Source organism: Lissotriton helveticus, chromosome 6, assembly GCF_964261635.1.
Source record: "Lissotriton helveticus chromosome 6, aLisHel1.1, whole genome shotgun sequence".
Lineage (NCBI taxonomy): Eukaryota > Metazoa > Chordata > Amphibia > Caudata > Salamandridae > Lissotriton > Lissotriton helveticus.
In genome coordinates this window covers 576,559,301-576,584,087 of record NC_136067.1, presented here as the reverse complement: position 1 = coordinate 576,584,087, position 24,787 = coordinate 576,559,301, and the positions used below count along the sequence as shown (strand labels likewise).

The window sequence follows — 24,787 nt, the reverse complement described above, 5'->3', positions numbered from 1 at the left end:
GACAGTTGAAAGACCTAGTGTTGGTCACCGGTCGGGCATACACCTCTCTGCATTGGTGGAATCCACACAACCTTTGCAAGGGCCGACCGTTCCAAGAGCCTGTCCCACAAATCATCCTAACAGCGGACGCGTCTCTCCAGGGATGGGGAGCTCATGTACTCCACTACACAGTGCAGGGACTATGGACAATACAGCAAAAGAAGATGCACATCAACTACCTAGAACTGATGGCAATCTTCATGGCATTGAAGGCATTCAAAGTACATCTGTGCAACAAGGTCGTGTTGATCCGAACGGACAACATGACAGCCATGTACTACATCCAGAAGCAGGGAGGTACACACTCTCCACAGTTGTCTCATCTGGCTCAGAGCATGTGGAAGTGGGCCATTCAAAGGAACATCTTCCTCATGGCGGAACACCTCCCAGGCACGGATAATCAGATGGCGGACCTGCTCAGCAGGTACAGCCACCAGATGCACGAGTGGGAGATACATCCATCAGTACTCCGCCCGTACTTCCAGAAGTGGGGTCATCCACAGATAGACCTGTTCGCCACAAGGGAAAACGCAAAATGCCAAAGCTTTACCGCCAGGTTCCCTCACCCACAGTCGCAAGGCAATACGATATGGATGAACTGGTCAGGCAGATTTGCGTACGCTTTTCCCCCAGCACCTCTCATACCGCTGGTGGCAAGAAAGCTAAAGCAACACTCGATGACTCTCATCCTAGTTGCTCCAACGTGGGCACGCCAGCCATGGTACACCACGTTTCTGGAACTCTCCGTGGTACCACATCAAAGGCTACACCTCACGCCCAAGCTTTTGACGCAGAACCATGGCGACATTCAGCACCCAGATCCGCAACAGCTCAACCTGGCGATCTGGCTCCTGAGGTCTTAGAGTTTGGCTACCTTGACTTGCCCCCTGAATGCATGGATATCATACGGGAGGCAAGAAAGCCCACCACCAGAGCCTGCTATGCAGCAAAATGGAAGCGGTTTGTCATTTACTGTGCAACACACAACATCAACCCGCTAGATGCATCCACTCCCAACATCATCTGCTATTTGTTACATCTTTACAAATGCAATCTAGCATACGCTTCCATCAGGATACACTTATCCGCCATAGCGGCTTATCTCCAGAACAGGCAGCATCTCTCCGTCTTCAGAGTGCCTGCCATTAAAGCCTTCCTAGAAGGCCTGAAGCGGGTCATCCCTCCCAGGACCCCGCCGGCTCCTGTATGGAACCTCAATGTGGTCCTCACCAGGTTGATGGGCCCACCTTTTGAGCCTCTACATTCATGTGAGATTCAGTTCTTGACATGGAAAGTGGCTTTTCTCATTGCCATTACGTCTCTACGACGTGTTAGTGAGCTACAGGCGCTCACTGTACAAGAGCCATTCATTCAAATTCACTCCAACAGGGTGGTGCTGCGCACTAACCCTAAATTTCTTCCTAAAGTGGTTTCGCAGTTCCATGTTAATCAGACCATTGAACTGCCTGCATTCTTTCAAAACCCAGAAACAGTTGCCGAAAGAATGCTCCACACTCTTGATGTCAAACGAGCCTTGATGTACTACATCGATAGGACCAAAGACTTTAGGAAAACACAACAACTCTTTGTTGCCTTCTCAGCCCAGCACAAAGGCAACCCCATTTCCAAAGCAGGTATAGCCAGGTGGATCGTTAAGTGCATTCAGATTTGCTATCACAAGGCTAAGCGCACTTTAACGGTCCCTCCAAGAGCCCACTCCACCCGAAAGTTGGGGGCCTCTATGGCTTTCCTTGGTAATATCCCTTTGGAAGATATTTGTAGAGCAGCCACATGGTCTACACCACACACATTTACTAAACATTACTGTGTAGACGTGCACTCCAAGCAGCAGGCAGCTGTAGGGCAGGCTGTTCTTAAAACGCTTTTTCAGACTTCTGCAGCTGGCACAGGCGGCCGCCGTTAATGGAGGGACTGCTATTTATTCTATGCTATAGATATAAATTCAGCAGCCCACATGCCTCGAACTGAATATGCTACTTACCAGTATGCATCTGTTCTTGGCATGTAGGGCTGCTGACATTCATATCGCCCGCCCTCCTCCCCGGCGCCTATAGCGGCTGCAGACTTTTTAACACTTACTCTTAGCATGGCCATCGCTTACACTATTACACTCCATCTTTGCCACAATGGCTAAAAACAATCTGGGGATGGAGTCGATGCCCATGCGCACTATAGTCCAGGGGAGGAGCCACCTATCTCGTGATACTTCGAAGACTCTTCCAGGACAACAATGTGCAATCATCCGGACCCAACACTAGGCGGCGATCTATGCTATAGATATGAATGTCAGCAGCCCTACATGCCAAGAACAGATGCATACTGGTAAGTAGCATATTCATTACTCTCTGTACTTCCTCATCCCAATCTCAGGCCTCTCAACAGATACATCCTGTCAGAATTTTTCCACATTGTCACTGTACAGGATGTCATCCCCTGCTGCCGCAAGGCAACTTCATGTTTTCCGATCCCAATCCACCTGGCTCATCTGCGCTAGCTGCGCTTCATAGTATGTGGTCAACACTACCAATTCAAAGTGTTACTCTTTGGAGTCAACACAGCCTCAAGGATTTTCACCAAATCTCTAGTTGTGGTAACCCTCCATCTCAGAAGGGGAGGATCCAATGACTTTACATACCTAGAAGACTGGCTTATGAATATTGCAAGCCGACCAGACTGTATAACCCACACCCATGCTGCAATCTCCCTTCTACACAGCTTGGGAATTACCATCAACACCATCAAGTCCCACCTCAAGCCACTTCAGTTACAACCCTTTCTGGGGTCAGTCCTAAATGTGTTCTTGGGCAAACCATACCCAACTGACCAAAGGGTGGCAGCAATACTACAGCTTTTGCCTCTATGTCATCCACTCCGTCCTCTCACAGTTTGAATAAGAATGTAACTGCTGGGTGTAGTGGCCTTATGCATAGCCATAGTCTGTCATGCAAGGCTCCATTTGTGTCCACTCCAAGAGTTGCAAGCGGAGGGTCACTGGAAAGTTCTAGTGCTAATAAGGACCAGCACTTATCAATCCCTACAGTGGTGGAACAGCAACAATGTGTTGCAGGGTAGGTCCTTCCCAGACCCAGTTCCTCGGGTGACCATCACTGCGGACACATCACTCGCTAGGTGGAGGGCACATCTGAATGACAGGACTGTCCAGGATCTGTGGCCACCTTATCAACCGGGCCTCCAAATCAACCTTCTGGAACTTTTAGCAATACACCTGGCCCTCAAAGGTTCAGGACATTTAGGGCTATTGTGCAGACCGACAACATGAGCCATGTTCTACCCACAAAAACGAGACAGCTCATACTCTCTGCAGTTGCCAGCACCAGCGCAACAAATTTGTCATTAGGCAGTCCTCAACCAAGTACACCTCCTGGTGTAGTATATCCTGGGAGTGGACAACAACTTTGACGCAGCAGCAAGTCCACGAGCGGGAACTCCACTTGTATGTGCTATTCCCTTACTTATCTCAGTGAGGCCCCCTCAGACAGACCTTTTTACCACGTGCAAAAAATGCTAAATGCCCAAGCTTCTCCTCCAGGTTTCCACACCCCTAGTTCATAGGCAGTGGTCTGTTGATAAACTGGGAAGGGATTTTTGCATAGAGACAGACACCCGTGGTTCTCGACCCTTATAAAGATGGCCATCACCCCACGCGAGAAGCTCCCCAACAGACCCGACCTTCTTACACAAAATCAAGGCAGGGTCAGACACCTCGTCCCCAGTTAGCTCAACCCAGTGATCTGAATCCTGAGACTTAAAGTTTGATTACCTTAACTTACCTCAGTAGTGCATGGCCATACTGATGAAAAGTCCGTAGACCTACCACACAGACTTCCTATGCTGCTAAGTGGAAACTGTTTGTCCACTACTGTACTGCGAGCCATATAAACCCTTGCAAGCCTACAGTACAAAACATAATTTGCTACCGCCTACATCTACAAAAGGCAGGATTACCTTACACCTCAGTTCGGAAGCACCAAACACTCCTCATTCTTGAAGATCTACGTTATGTAGGCTTTTATGGAGGTCCTTAAATGTGTCTCCCACCATGGGTACCACCTGCCCCAGTTTAGAATCTGAATATTGTCCTCTTCAGACTCCTGGGACTACCCTCGAACCACTGCATTCTTGCCCTTCGCAGTTTCTCTCCTGGAAGGTCGCCTTCTGTTTGCCATAAAATCTCTTAGGCATATTAGTGAGCTTCAGCCCCTCACAATATAGGAACCTTTCTTGTAGGCTCATAATATTGGTTCTTAGGACCAACCCCAAGTTCCTGCTTAGGGTGGTCTCCCCATTCTACCTTAACCAATACAGTTGAGCTGCTGGTCTTCTTTCCACAGCCTGACTCAGTAGCTGAGAGAGCACTTCACAAACTTGGCGTCAAGTGCGCTCTCATGTAATATATAGGTTTAGCCAAATCTTTCCGTAAAACGCAACAGAGCTTTGTTGCCATTATACAGCCTAATAAATGACACCCCATATCTAAGGCAGGTAGTTAGTACCAGGTGGATTGTTAAATGCTACCCTAAAGCAAAAAGGACAATACGTACCCAACCCAAGCCACACTCCACCCGCAAGCAGGCCACCACTTTCTTGGGATCTTACCCGTAGCTGACATCTGTAAAGCTGCCACATGGTCTACTCCACACACCTTTACAAAGCATGTTTGTGGGTATATTACGTGTGTATATTACGTCGGATGCGGAGTCACCTATTCTAACTGAGGGGAATATGCATGTTTTGATTCCTTCTCAGGAAGAGGTTTTGGAAAGACAGCCTGTGTCGATTGGGGCAGGGCCCTTTTAGCCCATTTCCAACATTAATGCGCCTCAGATGGAGGAGAGCTGGTTGTCTGCTCTCGGAGGGGCTTGTGCCCTGGATTCCAATCCAGCTTCAGGGTTGCTTTCTCCCCATGTGAAAGTTCTTCCTTTGCAGACATGCTAAGGAAAGTGGATACTGTTTTCAACTTGTCACTTCCTACAGTGCAAAGGTCCACAGACCCTTTGATTGAGTTCCTTTTTCAGGGACAGACAGGGAAAGAACCTGTTCATCCATTTGGGGAGGCCCTTTTTGATATTTTATTAGGTACTTGGGCTACTCCTGAGTCAGGGGCATCAGTGGACCGGGATAATGCACATAGACACCTGCCCGTGGACCCAGTTTATCTTCATAGACCTCTTCCACACGTAGATTGGTGACTCAGGTTGGGACTTCTTCACAGGATGTAGATTCTGCACCTAAGTCTCCAGTGGGTGGTAAGGAGACTAAGAGTTGTGATGTATGTGGTAAGCACATCTTTGCGTCTGCAAGCTCAGCCTTGAGATCCACAAATACGGCTTGTGTGCTGGGACAATATTCCCATGCTTTATGGGAGTCACTACATAATATGTTGCCATCTATTCCAGGTAACCTCTGGTCAGGGATTAATGATGTAATTATAGATGGTCAGCAAGCTGCTCGGCTAACCATATGGCCACTACGGACTCTGTAGGTTGTGCCATGGCATCGACAGCTGCATTAAGGCTTCTGGCTTGGTTGGCAACTTCAGGTTTCTCGGAGGCTGTCCAGTCGACATGTCATTTGAAGGTGCCCATCTTTTTTAAGTCAAGCTTTTGCAGAATTAAGACATTACCTTGATTGACAGAGGTCTTCAAAATCATAGCTTTTCGTTGTTTGTTACTGGTGTAACTTGTCCTTATACTCGAGATGCAGACTTTTTCTTTATAAGCGAGTAAGCTTTGATCGAGCATTTTACTTGTCCGTTGTTGGTTTGACCACTTGATCTTCCTTCAAGTGCAGATGTTTAATTCTCAGTACCATTTTTTCCCTTTCTTAGGTTGGTATTGACTTAGATGACGGAGGGGGGATTCCGTTTGTCCCTGGCCTCTGAGGATGAGCTTTGTGCTCAAGAGGTTATTGTCAAAAGACATGTCTTCATGTATGGAAAAATGTTGACACAAGCTTCTTTGAAGCAGTTCAGCATGCTAAAATGAGCATGGTTTTGACCTTTCGTTCTCTCTCATAGGAACATGTTGGTATGCCAGTGGTAATTTTGGTCTCTTTCACACTGGATTTTACACCAGTGATCTGTATTGATTTATTTGCTCTTTCTTTGAAAGTATTTGTTTGGTATCTTCATACATTGTATTGGCACTTTTAATATGTCACATGTTGATATGATTCAACAAACAGCTTGGTGTTGTTTATGTAGGTTTTTTTGCTATTACCTTGCCATTCATTACCATTGATGAATGGACTATAGAGTGTAAGGTTTTCCTGGGTTATTCACCAAGGCACAGGGTTTTATCTAGGCGTGTGTTTTGTTGATTCTTTTAGGGTTTTTCTTTAAAAGCCAGGTCTAGTATTAACATACCATTTGATGTTTCTTCTTCATTAATCTTTCAAACGTAGTTGATCTTTTTGGCACACTGCTTCCACAACCAGTTTCTATAGTGGCTCTGCTTTCTGGCGCGAAGGTTTCACAGAAGAAACTGACACTTGAGCACCAGACAGAACTTCTATAGCTTTGCTGACTCCATGACAGAAGTCGACGCCATCGTGGAGCCATATAATGCCTTCCTCCGGCGCGCAGAGGTACTGCTGAAAACTTTCCGGGTTCAGACTGACGCCTGGGAGAATTCAAAAGTTAATGAATCTGCGGCTAGACTGTCTCTCTACCAGATATTACATTACCAAAGGTAAATAACCTTTACTTCATGACCTAGAGAGTATGGCGTTTGCACCATCTTTAGCCCTATTTTCTTAAAACACTGCTGTATTGAAAAGAACAGGATGGGTTAGCAGGCAGTGTGTGGAATAAGTCTTATGAAGCCAGAGGGGCAAAGCTGTATGTGCCAGCCAAAGTGAGGTTAGTTGCCAGTCAGACTATTACACTGCAATTGATGTAGGTTCACAAAACCGGAGTCTACAGCATGGCTGAAGTTCTATTTTCTGCCCTGGCAAGGTGCTGTGATCGATGGCGAACATCTGCATTCTTCCTTGGCAAAGAGCCATGATCAGTAACGAAATTGGGAAACATCTGTTTGGACATGGCATGGTAGCTCGAGTGGACTGTTATTGTTGGAACAGAACCAAGCCAGATTTTCTTATGGCTGGTCTCTTTTTTGAGTGACAGAGTGGGCAAGAAAATGATGGATCAGCTTGCGGCCGCTTGCAATTACCAGCATCTGAGAATATTTCAAGCATTCTTTCCATCACTTTTTTGTTTTTCCTTTTGAAGATGGTCCTATGGTTGTGACCATGTACACTGATGGATATTGTCCTATTTCTGTATTAATGGGTGTCTGGCGTGACGTTAGTTAGTTCTTGTGGCACTATAAAGAATTAGTCATAGTTCCAGGAAAAGTGGCTTCAGCACTCACACCTAATGTGCTGCTGTCTGAGCCAAAACATTCTGCCCCGGCTTTGCTTCAAGGAAGATGCTGTTCATTGAGAGTTCTAAAGAAATAGAAGAGCGACTTTGTGTTTGTGGAAGTCTTGCCTGCAGGTCTGTTTTGCAGGACGTTGGGAATACTGTTTTCCTGTTACTCACAAGCCCTCCCTCCTGAGCATAATTCCTAACAATGCATTCATCAACCTTCTGGCAGTAATGACTAGTACAGCACGCAGTGGTAAAGTGTTTGTCATTCGGACCATCCCACTCTCATTTTACCGTTTTTGTCGGGACCACCCAACTTATACATCTAGCCCAGGAAACGTTATCAGGATAAAAAGTTAAGGTTGGATCAGTACATCAGTTTCAAATAAATTAAATAAAAAAGTATTGCGTCAGCCTGCCGTTGACAGGCCATACAATATACATATCAAAATATACACATTTCAAGATTGAATAACATACTTCATTAATCAAAACGTAGCATTGCTGATGTATGACAAGCAGCCGACTCTAAAAGTACTAATACATTAAAAAGTTAATTCATTGGGACTAATGAAAGTGAGAACATAGTGAAGCCGCATAGGTTATTACAAATCACCAAATCAGATTTTGTTTTTATTAACTACTTTTTGAGATGGTCCTGTTACTCTAAAAGTGCTAGTGCCTGACCAATAGGCAGTTTGAGATGCCCTTGTTACAATAAAAGTTCTAGTGCCTGCCCAATTACCAGCCGTGGGCTAATCAAAGTAACGAAAAATGTGGAGCCATGTAGGCTATTACTAATCTCCAAATCCGATATAATTCACTAATAAAGTGTTTTTCGAGATGTGCATGTTCTATAAAAGTGCTAGTGCATGTCCAATGAGCAACTCTAGACCTTTGGCTCTTATATAGACACACTATTACAGTTTGCCATAGAGAGAGACATCAGTTGCTAGGCCGCATGAATGATTTTAAGACCGACCAAAACAAACTGGCTTACTATTAAAATGCATCCCTGACGTTAATGTTAATGTTAATGTTATGTGAATTTATATAGCGCACGGCTGCCCCAGCCAAGGGGCGTCCCGGCGCTGCGAGCAGACAAAATGCAGAGTGAAGGTAACAGAAATAGATGACAGATTATTGGAAAAGATGGGTTTTGACGGCCTTTCTAAAGGCTAAAAGGTCTTGAATCCCCCGTATGGTTTCAGGCAAACTGTTCCATAGCTTGGCAGCAAGGAAACTGAAGGAACGGCCACCGACTCTGGCCAGTCTAGTGCGAGGGATGGTCACCAGATGTTGTCCTTCTGAGCGGAGCGATCTTCTAGGGATGTACTCAGACAGGAGGGGACTCAGCAATGGAGGAGAGGCGGTTTTAAGGATTTTGAAGGCTAAACATAGAGCCTTGAACTGGATCCTTTTACCCACTGGAAGCCAATGCAGTTTTTTTAAGGTTCCAGAGACGGAAGAATGGCGAGGGAGGCCAACCAGAGCCCTGGCTGCCGCATTCTGGACTCTCTGCAATCTGGTGGTTTCGGCCAAGTTCGCTCCCAATAGGAGAGAACTGGCATAGTCCAGTCTAGAAAGAATCGTCGCCTGAACAATGAGCTGGCGGGTGCGGCAGTCAAAGAACTTCAGAATGGGCCTGATGTTGCGTAAAATGCCAAAGCACGTGGCAGCCACTTTCTTAGTGTGGATGGTAAACTTTAAAGCCGAGTCGACCCAAACACCCAGATTTTTGACGCAATCTTTTGGCTTGGGGGGTGGGCCTAGGATGTCAGGCCACCAGTTATCTCCCCAGGATGCGGTGTTTTTTCCCAGGAGCAGAATCTCAGTTTTTCCGGCGTTTAATTGGAGAAAATTTGCCGTCATCCAGTTGGTGATGTCAGTAAGTGTCTGTTTAAAGTGATGGGCTTCCAGACCACTGTTGTTATTCAGAGCCACCACCAACTGGGTATCGTCTGCATAGGATACCAGTGCCATTCCATTCCTTCTAGCCACCTCCGCTAAAGGGCGAACATAGACATTGAACAGGGTAGGGCTAAGGGACGAGCCCTGCGGCACTCCCTGTCCAATGCTATGCTCCTTCGAGATGTAAGGAGGGGTGGAGACTCTAAAGGACCTGTTAGACAGAAAGTCTCTGAACCATCCCAAGGCTGCCTCTGTAACTCCAATTTTCTCCAATCTCGTCAAGAGGACCTCGTGTGACACCGTATCGAAGGCAGCACTAAGGTCCAATAGGACCAGTGCTGCAGTGCCGCCGGCGTCAAGAATGGAACGGAGGTCTTCAGAAACACTGAGCAAGGCTGTCTCGGTGCTGTGACCAGCTCTAAACCCGTGTTGGGAGTCATCCAGAATGTTGTTGGTAAGGAGGAAATTGGACAGGATATTGTTGACGTGTGCCTCGACAACTTTGGCAGGCCAAGGGAGCAAGGAGATCGGCCTCAAGTTCTCCGGAAGTGAGGGGTCTAAGGTGGGTTTTTTTAAAATGGGGGACACCCAGGCCTGCTTCCATTTGGAAGGAACACTGGCGGTGGAAAGTGACAGATTGATAATGTCACGGATGTGTTCTGTGATGAGTTCGTGGGCTTCACAGAAAATGTCCGGTTTTAAGGGGTCTGCCGGAGATCCGGATTTAATCTTTCTGCAGATTTTTAAGAAATTCTCTCGGTCAAGTGTAGGAAGGGAGGTGAGAGAAGGCCTGGTAGGATCAATGGTAACCGGTGGCAGTATAATAAAATACTTGTGCGTAGCCATCAACACACTCTAAATGTTGAAACCTGTTGAAATAAGTTCATTGCCCCTGATGGAAAGGGAGTCTACTAGTAAAATCACAGAAATATTTTAAAACTCATTCATAATATATCCCATCAGTCAAATGACCCGTTAGTATTCCACAGCAAATATAAGCAGCTGTAAATCAATCAATATGCACAGATAAAATAATTAAGTGAAAAGAAACTCCTTTGATAAGTGTTAGTTCAGTTGTCTAGTTACTTTCCAGGCAACATATATGTATGAAGATACTTGATTAATAATTTGATCAGTCAGTGCTCGTATCCGGTTCACATACGCAGCCGCGCTGGTAAAGTTGCTCATGTGTCACTGTCTTGGATCCTGAACGACCTCCACCATCTTAAGCCCTGGACTGCGCACCGCACGAAACCTAAGCTGAGCCCCAAACGTGTGCTCCTACCTCCCCACCAATCCATGGAGTGCTCTGCTCCCTTTCTCTTTCGACCCTGCACTGTGCACTTCTGTGTGTGCTGCTGCGCCCCCTTGTGTCCTGTGCTGCTTTGCCCGTGTGCCTGGCACTGCTCTTTCTCCCGTCCCCGTAATAAAAATCTTTGTGTGAGGGCTGGAAGGTCACAGTGCTGAGGCCCCAAGCTGTGCCTGTTCTGTAAGCAGGAGACGTTTGCACTCTTGTTAATCCATCTATCCACGTGCTCCCTTTCTTCGATTCTTCTATCCACACATTGTCACCGTTCCATCTTTTTTATGTATACATTCACTCCTGAATTCACAAAGTCCCTCGTCCATCCTTTCACGTGATCATGGACTTATTTTCATGCTAACCCACTCAGCCTTCCATAGATTCACAAACTAACAACCCAGCTGTTGGCTTTGTGATTACGTGTTTTTCTTCTGTTTGTCGATCCTTCCTAGCAAACTCGAACCCTGGAACAGGTTACTCACTTTAACAGTGGCGTAGCCAGTGTGCCAAGTCAAGTGTTCCAATGCAAGGAAGGAAGTGGGCCCCCCTGGCCAATGTTTCAATTGTGAAATTCAGCAATAATCAGGGTTCAGTTCCACCCTCCTGTACCCTCGGCATTTGAACCCCGGTGCCACTGCACCTGCTGCGCCAATTGAAGGTACACTCCTGCACTATAATAACTATATTTAATCAATTTCGTTTGGTGCCCGAGATCACCCACAATCTCGTGATCTTGCAGTGGATGTTTTTTTCTTGCCTAAGTAATAATGTTTATTGATGCTTCTAAATAAAGATTAAACTACCTTTCTTTCTGTCTTTCATTTTACAGCTATACAAGATTAGACGAGGCCGAACCCGTCCCCAAGCACTTTTATTTCTCTGTATGATACTGTTGTTGATAGTTCTCCATACCAGCTATATGATATATAGCCTCGCCCCTCAATATGTTATGTATGGAAGTCAAAAATACCTGTTGCAGGTAAGACGCATTTATTTTTACTAAGAATCCCTTTTACTAACCGTTGCATAAGGTATATTCACATATTCTGCATTGTGTTCACAATCATGTTTAAAACGTTATATGTTTCAAATTTATAAATGGTTGCATTATTTATGACTGTAATATAAGCATAGTGGTCCGAGTCATTCATTTGTTTCCGAAAATTTAAAATCTGCGATCATATATTTAGATGACTGATTTGCATAGTTTTCCGGCTATTTTATGAAATCGAAAATTAAAGGTTTCAGGATGGAATATTATTCAGGTTGTGTATTTCCATGTTTGCTCGCCCTCTATATTCCATCATGCAGATTAACCTGGAGAAATATATTTTCGGTTGAAATCTTTTCCCACTATGAACTCCCATGAAATATGGATTTTGTGCATGCAGTTGGCAACCTTAACTCCAACCTTTCTTTGTCTTTGAAGCTTGGTGTACAAACTGGGTATAGAAAAACTTTGGACAGGTTTGTGAGTACCCATAAAGTTGTGGCGATGCATTCTGATGTGATGTCTTCTTCCGCTCTCCTAGAATACCCATGTTTCAGTCTACCTAGGCACTGGCAGAATAGCCATAATTATAAATACTATCACCTTCAATATATGGCATCCGATTCTGATTTGGGGAATGAGCATGTGCCATTTTGAATTACAGAATTTTTTTGGCCGCATCTAAGTAACCCTGGGCGGTAAACTCCGTTCCGCTCTCGGAGTTTGCAGAGTTTTACGCACTCTGCGATACGCGGAGCTCGTGGAGTTCTGAAAGAGTTGTTTTTTCCTCGCTCACGTTCACCAGCGTCAAGTTGGCGAGTGAGGAAAATACACCTCCCAGCGCGATTTTTCCTCGTTCGCGATTGTGAAGTTGACGAGCGTAGAAAATAAACCTCCGAGCGAGATTTCTCATCGCAGGGTGGGGGGGGCAGGTTTCTCATTGCTAGTGGTCACATATGCTTGCGACCGCTCGTGTTGAGAAACTGCCCGTTCGCGTTGAGAAAGCGGCAGCTCAAGTAAAAACCTACTCAAGCGGCAGAAAAGGAAAGAATGTACCGCTAGCGCTGTGCAAGGTGCCGTTCACAATGATTGCACAGTGCGGAAAAGCATCCGGCACAGTGCAATCATCGCTAATGGCATTTTTCTATGGAACTCCGCCGCTTGCGGAGCTCCGCGTGGTGCGACTGAGTTTTTTTGCCACTTCGCGGAGTTCCCTGTAGTGCACCTCCCCGAACTCCGCCCATAGTTACTCTAAGGTGGAATCAAGTCAACACAAAAAAAGGTGTGATTCGGGCCTGTTGTGTCTTTTCTCACAATATTTTAGTCCACTTTTCGCCTTCCCTTCACACTCCTCAACTGGTTTTAACAATATAGATTGGAAATGATAGCACATACAGACATTATAACGACATCCGCAGTATAGCTTTCCCATAATACTACAAGTCTATGAATAAAATTTGGTAGTCATTTCATGAAAGGGCATTCTAATCAAGTTGTTAACAACATGCTAATGATTAAGACAGGCATTGGTATTTAACAAATACATGTTTGAATTAACTTGTTAATTTTGCCAGCCAACTATTTGCCTCAGATTAACGTGAGCCTATTTCATTGCTCATCATACATGTTTGAATACAACACTAAAAGTACTGGATTAGAGACACCTCAGTCAGTCTTAACAACAATGAATGAACTACTTTCTTCAGGTTATTTATTGCTTTATTACTTTTCTTGATCACAAACTAGCCAAATGCTGATTACCCTCTTGTTAGGACCAATGTAGTTGTATTTGTTAAGACTAAAACATTTGAATGAGCCCTGTGTGTTTTTCATAAGCAGCGTATTAACTGAAGTTATTTTTTCCAATCACTGGTCACCCTTTTTCTGCAAAGCTATCCTCGTTGTTTTATACTGGGAAACACATGATGTTCCTCTATAGCACATTTATTTATAATCTATATGTAGCAAATTTGCATTTTCTGCATTGTCATCTCGGAGGGCAGGGATTGGCTAGGTGGGAGTGGACAGGCACTCTTGGCAGGACAAAGGGCCTCTTTAGCAGTGCTTCTTTTGACTTGAAGATATCAGGAAGCGATTCACCTGTTTATCATTAGGACTCTGCTAGATAGTCAGGTTGTAACCGCAGTCAGAGGGAAACAAGTTCTCTATCATTGGACCTTTCATATATTCATATGGTTGAATCATTCCCTGTTGTCAGGCTGGGAATCCCCGGTCATCTTAAATAGCAGTAGACCGTGTTCGAATTGCCAAATTCCTCAATAAAACACATCTTTTGAAACAATCAAACTTCAGGTAAGAGATGGAAGTGCTAGCTGTCCTACTCCTCCCAGAGGCCACCAAATCTCAGATTTTTACTGCACAACATGTGTGAGAAGTTCCAGTGAAGAACTCTGCTCTGTCCTTTCATTGACATTATTTCTTGTACTTTCTGGTCTAGCCTGGAGCCGAGTTAGCCTCCTCTTCAGTTTTCAATTAATTTTGGAAGCATAGAATATACTTCTGCTTTGGAGTGCCAGGGCAGAACTTCCAATGAAAGGCAGTACCACTTGTCCCCAAGTCAGCACCTCGGATATTTTTCAAGTGCCTAATGCTGGCAAGGGAAGAGGTGTGACGCTGCGGCCAGGGCGACTGACACCGGACGATCGGGCTCACAGTTCGATCACCAGCGGCAGGTCAGCCCAGTACCTCTGGGGAATAACTCGCTTAATCTTCCCGATGGCCCCCAGTGCCGGGATGCCTCCAGGTAGCTGTGCGCTTTACAAATACTGGATTTACATTTTTACAGGTTGCTTCGTACCTCACACAAGAGTGTCACCAAGTATACCCGTACTTGGAAGACTGGTTTGTCAAAGCTCTATCAAAGGAAGAAGCGAAGGCTTATACTGTTGCCTGAATCACTCTATTCCACATACTAGGACTAACACACTAGACAAGTCTTGCACTGGAAAAACAACTGGAAAAGCTTTTCCTTTGTACATAAACACTAATAAAAAATCAGTCCATGGCAAAGACCTTCTCTGTCAAACAGTCGATGACAGTCGGGCAGTACACATCACTGCTGGACCTGATGTCCTCATGTATAGTTTTTATACTCTATTGCAAGCTCTATATGAGACCCATTAAACAATAACTGGACAGCATTTAGAAACATGTTCATAGCACATGGGACAACACAGTCCAAGTCACAAGATGTCTGAAGCAAACACTGGTATGGTGGTTTATCCCTACGGATCTTGACACAGGGCTTTTATTCCACCCTTTATCTGACAGATTGCTGCTTATTGCAGATGCCTCAACGTAGGGCTGGGGAGCACACCTGAGGGAATTGTCGACCAGAGGTCTGTGATCAGACTCAGAAAAGAAGCTCCACATCAACATCCTAGAGCTCCGTGCCATAAGATTGGGTCATAAGGCATTCCTTCCAAGGCTAGCTGATCAAGTATTCCCCATCAGACCAGATAACACTACATTGAGGCCATACATCACTAAACAAGGAGGAATGAGGTCCCGCCCTCTGATGGAAGAGGCACAGGTACTGTGGGACTAGGCTATTTCCGATCACATGGACATTGCTCTATAGCATCTCCCTGGACTCCAAAATCGGGTAAATCCACTAATTCTGAAACTATTAGACTATCATGATTGGAAGCTCCAATAAAACCAAATGAATTATTTGTGTCACAAATGGGGTCCCCCACACTAGAGTTCTTTGCCACCTAGAACAAGAAATGCCATTCTTACACCAGCATGTTTTGACAGCCATTGTCCAGGGGCAGTGCCACTTCGATCATATGGTTCATCGTCTTTGCGTACGCCTTTTCGTCATTTCCCTTGATCACCTGGATCCAAGGGAAAGCAAAGACAGACCACTGCACCCTGATTTTTATTGCCCTGTTCTGAGCTCCTGAATCTATCTGTGTATCCATCAATATCATTAACAATGCTTCCCAGGCTTCTTTACAAGCACAACGGAGACGTTCTGCACCATAATGTCCAGTCATTGAGCCTGATGTATGGTACATGATGACCTAGAGTATGGTCATTTTGATCTCATAGGAGAGGGTAGAGACATCCTGGCATAGGCCCAGGTTTCAGCTACCACAAGAATGCCAAAAGGAACCATTTCTGTGTCTGGTGCAAGGCGAAAGGATTCCATTTAGTGTCCATAACACTCTGCAAAAACATCCATATTTTTCGGAGCCTAGGCAAAATTGCTCTAAAATATTCAGCAGTTTGAGTCCATTTGGAAGCATTCTCACTATTTCAGAGAACGGAAGACAACTCAATCACTCTATTCTCACAGAGGATCATAAAGCAGTTTATGAAAGGACTTTGCAGAGCATTTCCCCTGTACGACACCAATCAGAGCCCTGGGAGCTTAATATTCTCCTGAGCTAGCTCATGTTGCCTGCATTTGGGGCAACCCATAAGGCACATCTAAAGTTTCTTTCCTGGAAAACAGCAGTTCCCTTGGCTCTTACATTGGCACGCAGAAAAGGGTAAATGCATGGGTTTATAGTTTTAAAAAAAAAAACTTCTCTGTTTTACTATGGATAAGGTAACCTTATGGACCAATCCGTATTATATACCTAAGATCATTGCACTTGCTTGCTGTGCGCAGCTGCATCAAGTTTTACATGGCCCAAGGAGAAATACATTTGCTCTTTGACTGACTTTATCCTTCGGCGACTCAAGAATGGGCTGACCCATATCCAAACACCTTCTGCCACAACAGAGTGAAGCCTCCACTTCTGGAATATGTCAGGGTGCAACTACTGCAGCACTCTACATTGGTGTCTCTGATGTGCAAATACCCGGAGAAGCTGGAACATGTTCACCAAACACTACTGCCTTGGTGTAAAAGCAAAAACTAACTTAGCAGTGGGAAAGGATATCCTCCGTAACCTTTTTAAAAGAAGTTTAGCCAGCTTCCCTCTTTACTAAATTGATTATAATTATTATGTACCAATTACTATTTGATTCAAGCATGCGAATATATGAAAGATCTAATGCGGCAGAAGGAATGAGTTATTTATCAGTAACTTCAGTTCTCCAATATTGGTATTTTTCATATAATCACAAGCGATGCTCTCTCCTCCCTGGTCAGAGACTCATTTATTATATACGCTTCTCACACTTTTTGCTATGAAATCTGAGCTATGGTGGTTTGTAGAGGAAGTAGGAAATCTAGTACTTCTACCTCATTGGCTGTAATTTGAGTGGTTTCAAATGAGGTGAGTTTGCTTCTTAATATGGATATCGATGTGTTTATCAATAAAAATGAACTATTGTCCTTATCAATTGACTCACCCATTCCATACTCCACAACTACCTCGACACCCAAGTGTGTAATCATGCAGGCCCTGTGACCTAGGTCCAGGAATACTGATTGATGTGTCACAGGTGGGAGGGTGCATAGCTGGCAGGCAGACCCGTGGGCATGAAACTCTTGATCAATTACACAGATAGGCGCAGTGACATCACACTGATAAGGGGAGATGGCTCCAAATAAAGGTCACGTCACAAGGGGGTACACACACTTCAGAAAACACCATAAAGTCAAATGCCACGTGAGTTAGGAACACATAGCCAATCAGTACCTAGCACAATAGTGATCACATGCTCCCCATGCGGGACATCTGGACACATTCGCCACTGGCCACACTGTGTCCACGCAAAGTCGTGACCCACCTGTAGTTTACCATTGATTATTAATTTATGACTCTTAAGGCAGCAACCAACAACGTATGGATGCTATATTTGTTTATGGTTAGTAAATTGAGACAGTCCTCAGACCTTGTGCCTGTAATTGTCTCCTTGTCGACTTGCTTAATTAAACTATACGGTTCCTGTTTTGCCAAATGCCTCTCGTCTTCTGTTTTTTGAGGAATTCGAACCCGAGCAACCTGCTACTGAACAAACACTGTTGTTGAGACCTTTGGTCATTGTAGCACTGTTTACTGCTATTTAAAATTATCAGGAATTTCTAGCCTCATGACTGGTTATAATTCAACCATGTGAATATATGAAAGATACCAATGCCAGAGAACTGGAGTATCTGAAAGAGACAGTTAGTTATAGATTCCTTGCCTTAGAATTACCCCAGGCTTCAGTCTGGATCAGGAGAATTTTTTCTTAGCGCCGGTGGGTGGCGTTGGTCAACTTCTTCGTCAGCGTCGTGGTCCCCTGGATGACATCGCGGTGCCTACTTAGACGTCGACCCTGTGTGCTGCTGTCAGTTCTTTCTTTTTCTGCACCAGCCTAGCGCAGATCTAGAGAGAGCTACCCCTTTATTCACTTTTTGACTGAACTTTTTTGATGTTTTGTCGACTTTTTTTTCCGAGTCTTCGTCTCCCGGTGCGTGAGGGATGTCCCATTGTCAGACCAGCTTCAAGACTTGCGAGGCCTGTCACAGGCTGATGTCTGTGACGGACCCGCACCTCGTGTACCTTTGGTGTCTGGAGTGTGACCATGACCAGAAGTCATCCTCCTACTGGCGGACCATGAATCCAAAGTCTTTGCGGGAGCTGTCCAGAAAGCTCTTGGAGGCCTGGCGGTCGGCTCTGCGTCACTCCCGGTCTCGTTAGAGAGGAAGGTCGCGAGGCCGTTCGCGGAGCCCGATACCTGGTCCCTTTCCAACTCTTTGAAGTCCTCTGGTAGGTCGAAGCAGAAGAAGAAGGCAAAGAAGCACCGGCGCTCTTTGCCTCCCTATCGGTCGGCTGACGCGACGTGATACCCGGAACGTCTTCGCTCTAAGTCTCTATCTCTGGTGCCTACTTCAGGATGCCGCCAGAGGTATAGCAGAGGCTAAATTAGGTAAGTACTCACAGCTCTCTTTGTAGTAGTGTTGGCGAGCAGTTAGGCTTATCCAGAGGGTGTGTTAAGCATTTATTGTATGCACTCAATCTAGACTGATGCACACCCTCAGAGACTGATTCCAGACCAATTGGGTAGGTATAAAAAAGGTATACTTGTATTTTATTTCTAGAACCAAGCAGGACTTGATAAAATATGCTTAGGCTACAGGATTTCACAATGAAATAAAGTTATTATTGCATTTTGCCATAGTTACAGGTTGGTAATGATTCAGAAAGCATAACTAAAAGAAACAGGGTTTTAGATGTGAGGGAAATTCTGGTCGCACTGCTAGGTTAACGCACAGTTGGATGCTTAAGACAGAAGGTGCGTGCAGATGAGAGGCAAGGCCCTGTAACCTCTCAAGGTGTGTTTTAGGGACACACCAAGGAAACGAAACACAAATTCTGCAGCACACTTATAGGCACATTAAAGTTAAAGCGATGTCCCAATGGACATAAAATACAATGTTCAAGGGCGAAGAAGTGGTCCACAAAAGTATCGATTCTTCTTTTATTGGTCATACATGAGCCAGCCGACACGTGTTTCGTCGCAAGAAACCACACTGTTTCCGCGACTCCTCAGGGCTGGGGAGGATACAAAATAATTGATGGAGTATACAATAGTACATGATGACACATGTTGCAAAGGTGACTATATATGGTGTGAAGGTGTGGGGTGAGTAAAAGGAGTGGGAAAGTTAAATGGTAACATTCTTTGTGGATGCACACATCACCACCCAATTACCGAGTAAAGATAAACAAGTACAGTGTAACGAAATAGGTGGGTCGGAGGTGTCTTCAGATGTGATGTCTAACATAATTCTATGGATTGTATTAAAACATTTCTATCCGTGGCACATTCAGATGTGATGTCTAACACAATTCTATGGATTATATTGAAACATTTCTATCCGTGGCGCATAGGGAAATGAAAAAGTGAGTGGTGGTGGAATCCTAATAAAACGTAAATGAAAAAGAGATTTGAGTAGAATTCCAGGTCAGAACTATGCAGGGGGGGGGGTTTTGTGCATCCTACCTGTAGAAGTGAAGATATCGGACAAGCAGGTCTGCAATGTCCAAGTGGGGAGAGTAAGGGAAGGGGAAACAGAGATAAAACTAACGTCAAGGGATGTTTTAACGTGGAACGATTATTGTGTTAACATTATGTTAGAACGAGTATCCCTGGATAAGGGGCACATTCAATGGAAGAAAACAAAAGTGAATTCTCACCGCGGTGCCGGTGATAATTCCGACCCGGCTCCGCTCGAGACCGGGTATTGATAGAGATTGGATACGAATTTCACAAGAGTGGAGCGTAGTTCATCCAACAGTATTAGGTGGAGATCCTGGGGACAGTAAATAGTTATCGTAAGTGGTGGATAAAAGTAAATACACGTGAAATTTTGCAGAGCTAGCCCCATTCCATGTAAGGGTATCACAGTGTCATATAAACCTGAGTATGTGGCTCACCTTTGTTGAAAACCCATAAGAGGACACTGTTTTTCGAAGTCGGAATATTGATGGGAGTCTCAAGCTCTGTGTTTTCAGGGTTAAGGCAAGTGGCCTTACTGGTCTTTAGGTCCCTACAGGGATCCATATTATCCAAAAGGGGGACAATCCACATAGAGGCAGAAGTGGAGGAATCAAATGTCGATAGGGGGGAAAAAAAGAGAGAAAAAAAGAAGAAAGCAATCAGGGCGAAGGTACTTATATTAGACCTCCGTTATGTACTAGTAGCAGAAAATTAAACATTAAAATCGTTCACCGCAACGAGAATTCTAATGCTCCATTGTTGTCGTATGATAACAATAGGTGATTTTGTGAGTGTTTGATATATACAACAAATGAAATAAACCTTTGGGAATAGTTCATAGGTTGGGGAATACCTCGGAGGCTCGAATTAACAAGGTAGATTTGCTTCAAAGGAGGCGCAAGGGCTTCACCTATAGAGTGATTCAGCCCTGACATACATATATTGCTCTGCGTACGGAAATTCAAAAAAAGAGTCTGTGAGACCCTTAACGGGTTTAAACAGTGTAGAAAACCCTCAGTAGACCAGCTCACCGCTTCCCTGAGCCAGCACCCTCCCGCCAACTCAGCGAACCCCAGCCAGGCCGCCGACAACCTCACGAAATGGATCAACGACTGCGCGGACGAACTCGCCCCTCTGAGAACCCCACCCAGCAGATCCTGCAGCAGGAAAACACCATGGTTCACCGACGAACTCAAGAGCTCCAAGAAGAACTGCCGAGCCCTCGAGAAAGCCTGGAGAAGGGAACCAACGACGGACAACATGACCACCCTCAAGCTCGCCACCCGGAAGCACCACCAACTGATCCGCGCCACCAAGAAAAATGCATACAAGGACCGGCTGGACAACAACGCACACAACTGCAAGGAACTCTTCAACATCGTGAAAGAGCTATCCAACCCCAACGCCGGAAACAATGACATCACCCCGTCGCAAGAACTCTGCAACTCCCTCGCGTCCTTCTTCCACAACAAGATCACGGACATACACAACAGCTTCAACAACCAACCAACGCAAGCCACAACCGCAACGACGCCACCCACCACCACCCTCCGCACCTGGACCCCGATCAGCACCGAAGACACCATCCGCACCATGAACTCCATCCATTCCGGATCTCCGACTGACCCCTGCCCTCACCACGTCTTCAACAAAGCCGACGCTGTCCTCGCACCCCACCTACGGGACATCATCAACACCTCCTTCGACTCCGCCACCTTCCCTGAGAGCTGGAAGCACGCCGAACTCAGCGCTCTCCTCAAGAAACCACAGCAGACCCCACCGACCTCAAGAACTACCGTCCCATCTCGCTCCTCCCGTTCCCGGCCAAAGTCATCGAGAAGACCGTCAACAAACAGCTGGCCGCCTTCCTCGAGACGAATGGATCCCTCGACCCCTCACAGTCCGGCTTCCGAGCGAACCACAGCACCGAGACCGCCCTCATCGCCGCCACCGACGACCTTCGAACTCTGATGGACAACGGAGAAACAGCGGCCCTCATCCTCCTGGACCTCTCCGCGGCTTTCGACACTGTCTGCCACCGCACCCTAGTACAGCGCCTCAGCAACATCGGAATCCAGGAGAAGGCACTGGAATGGATCACCTCCTTCCTCGACGGAAGAACACAAAGAGTCCGCCTACCACCGTACAAGTCAGAGGCCACCAAAGTCATCTGCGGCGTCCCTCAAGGATCCTCACTGAGCCCCACCCTCTTCAACATCTACATGAGCCCCCTCGCGGCCATCGCACGCCAACACAACCTCAACATAATCTCCTACGCCGACGACACCCAGCTGATCCTCTCCCTGACCAACGACCCCGCCACCGCCAGAGCCAACCTGCACGAAGGGATGAGAGACGTAGCCGAATGGATGACGACCAGCCGCCTGAAACTGAACTCAGACAAGACGGAGGTCCTCATCCTGGGCTCCACGCCCTCCGCCTGGGACGACTCCTGGTGGCCCCCCGCCCTGGGCACCGCGCCCAAACCGACGGACCACGCACGCAACCTGGGCTTCATCCTGGACTCCTCCCTCTCCATGACCAGACAAGTCAACGCCGTCTCCTCGTCATGCTTCAACATCCTGCGCATGCTACGTAAGATCTTCCGGTGGATCCCCACCGAGACGAGGAAGACGGTCACCCAAGCCCTCGTCACCAGCCGACTGGACTACGGCAACGCCCTCTACGCCGGAACCACGGCCAAACTCCAGAAGAGACTCCAGCGGATCCAGAACGCCTCGGCGAGACTCATCCTCGACATCCCCCGACGCAGCCACATCTCCGGACACCTGAGAGATCTGCACTGGCTCCCGGTCAACAAGAGAATCACCTTCCGTCTCCTCACCCACGCGCACAAAGCCCTACACGACCAAGGCCCGAGCTACCTCAACAACCGGATCAACTTCTACACTCCCAAGCGCCTCCTCAGATCAACCAACCACGCCCTCGCCGCCGTCCCCCGCATCCGAAGAGAGACAACAGGAGGAAGGTCCTTCTCCTACCTGGCCGCCAAGACCTGGAACTCACTTCCCACCAATCTGCGCCTGACCCAAGACCACCTCTCCTTCAGGAAGAAGCTCAAGACTTGGCTGTTCGAGCAGTAGCGGCACCCCCCCCCTCCCAGCGCCTTGAGACCCTACGGGTGAGTAGTGCGCTTTACAAATGACCTGATTGATTGATTGATTGAAAAAGAATTCGGTCAGGAGAGGAACTTACCCGAGGTGCGGGGATGATTTCGCGATGACTCTTTCGGGTCCGCGTTCGAGTTCCGGGTGCGGTCACGTGTCCCTGCACCCGGAAGTGAATTAAAACCTCAATCCGGCAATGTCCCGGATAAAAATAACTAGAGCGCTGACTCTGTTTGTCCAGCACTTCAAACGTGCGCGGTAGAACAACTGCAAAAGGGGACTATGGTCGGAGGACTAAAGTCGAAAAATTGAAAGGATAAAAATTATTTAGTGAGTTTAAATAATATTGGTGCCGGTGAAATAGTAAAATGGGTGCATTTCTTCACACATGCACAGTGTTGCTATTTTGCTATTTTGTCCACTTGTTCATTTCAACACTGTGCATGTGTGAAGAAATGCACCCATTTTACTATTTCACCGGCACCAATATTATTTAAACTCACTAAATAATTTTTATCCTTTCAATTTTTCGACTTTACTCCTCCGACCATAGTCCCCTTTTGCAGTTGTTCTACCGTGCACGTTTGAAGTGCTGGACAAACAGAGTCAGCGCTCTAGTTATTTTCATCCGGGACATGGCCGGATTGAGGTTTTAATTCACTTCCGGGTGCAGGGACACGTGACCGCACCCGGAACCCGAACGCGGACCCGAAAGAGTCATCGCGAAATCATCCCCGCACCTCGGGTAAGTTCCTCTCCTGACCGAATTCTTTTTCGAAGCTCTACTGAGGGTTTTCTACACTGTTTAAACCCGTTAAGGGTCTCACAGACTCTTTTTTTGAATTTCCGTACGCAGAGCAATATATGTATGTCAGGGCTGAATCACTCTATAGGTGAAGCCCTTGCGCCTCCTTTGAAGCAAATCTGCCTTGTTACTTCGAGCCTCCGAGGTATTCCCCAACCTATGAACTATTCCCAAAGGTTTATTTCATTTGTTGTATATATCAAACACTCACAAAATCACCTATTGTTATCATACGACAACAATGGAGCATTAGAATTCTCGTTGGGGTGAACGATTTTAATGTTTAATTTTCTGCTACTAGTACATAACGGAGGTCTAATATAAGTACCTTCGCCCTGATTGCTTTCTTCTTTTTTTTTTCTCTTTTTTCCCCCCTATCGACATTTGATTCCTCCACTTCTGCCTCTATGTGGATTGTCCCCCTTTTGGATAATATGGATCCCTGTAGGGACCTAAAGACCAGTAAGGCCACTTGCCTTAACCCTGAAAACACAGAGCTTGAGACTCCCATCAATATTCCGACTTCGAAAAACAGTGTCCTCTTATGGGTTTTCAACAAAGGTGAGCCACATACTCATGTTTATATGACACTGTGATACCCTTACATGGAATGGGGCTAGCTCTGCAAAATTTCACGTGTATTTAATTTTATCCACCACTTACGATAACTATTTACTGTCCCCAGGATCTCCACCTAATACTGTTGGATGAACTACGCTCCACTCTTGTGAAATTCGTATCCAATCTCTATCAATACCCGGTCTCGAGCGGAGCCGGGTCCGAATTATCACCGGCACCGCGGTGAGAATTCACTTTTGTTTTCTTCCATTGAATGTGCCCCTTATCCAGGGATACTCGTTCTAACATAATGTTAACACAATAATCGTTCCACGTTAAAACATCCCTTGACGTTAGTTTTATCTCTGTTTCCCCTTCCCTTACTCTCCCCACTTGGACATTGCAGACCTGCTTGTCCGATATCTTCACTTCTACAGGTAGGATGCACAAACCCCCCCCCCCTGCATAGGTCTGACCTGGAATTCTACTCAAATCTCTCTTTCATTTACGTTTTATTAGGATTCCACCACCACTCACTTTTTCATTTCCCTATGCGCCACGGATAGAAATGTTTCAATATAATCCATAGAATTGTGTTAGACATCACATCTGAATGCGCCACGGATAGAAATGTTTTAATACAATCCATAGAATTATGTTAGACATCACATCTGAAGACACCTCCGACCCACCTATTTCGTTACACTGTACTTGTTTATCTTTACTCGGT

General features: G+C 46.0%; 1 protein-coding gene across 1 annotated transcript in view; it reads left to right on the top strand.

The window, feature by feature from the left end:
* LMBRD1 (LMBR1 domain containing 1) overlaps positions 1-24,787 on the top strand; it is an 890,221-nt gene that overhangs the window by 557,865 nt on the left and 307,569 nt on the right. The window contains exon 13 of the mRNA XM_078648011.1: positions 11,494-11,643. Coding sequence (XP_078504137.1) covers positions 11,494-11,643 — 150 coding nt within the window. The remainder of the gene's footprint in view (positions 1-11,493; positions 11,644-24,787) is intronic.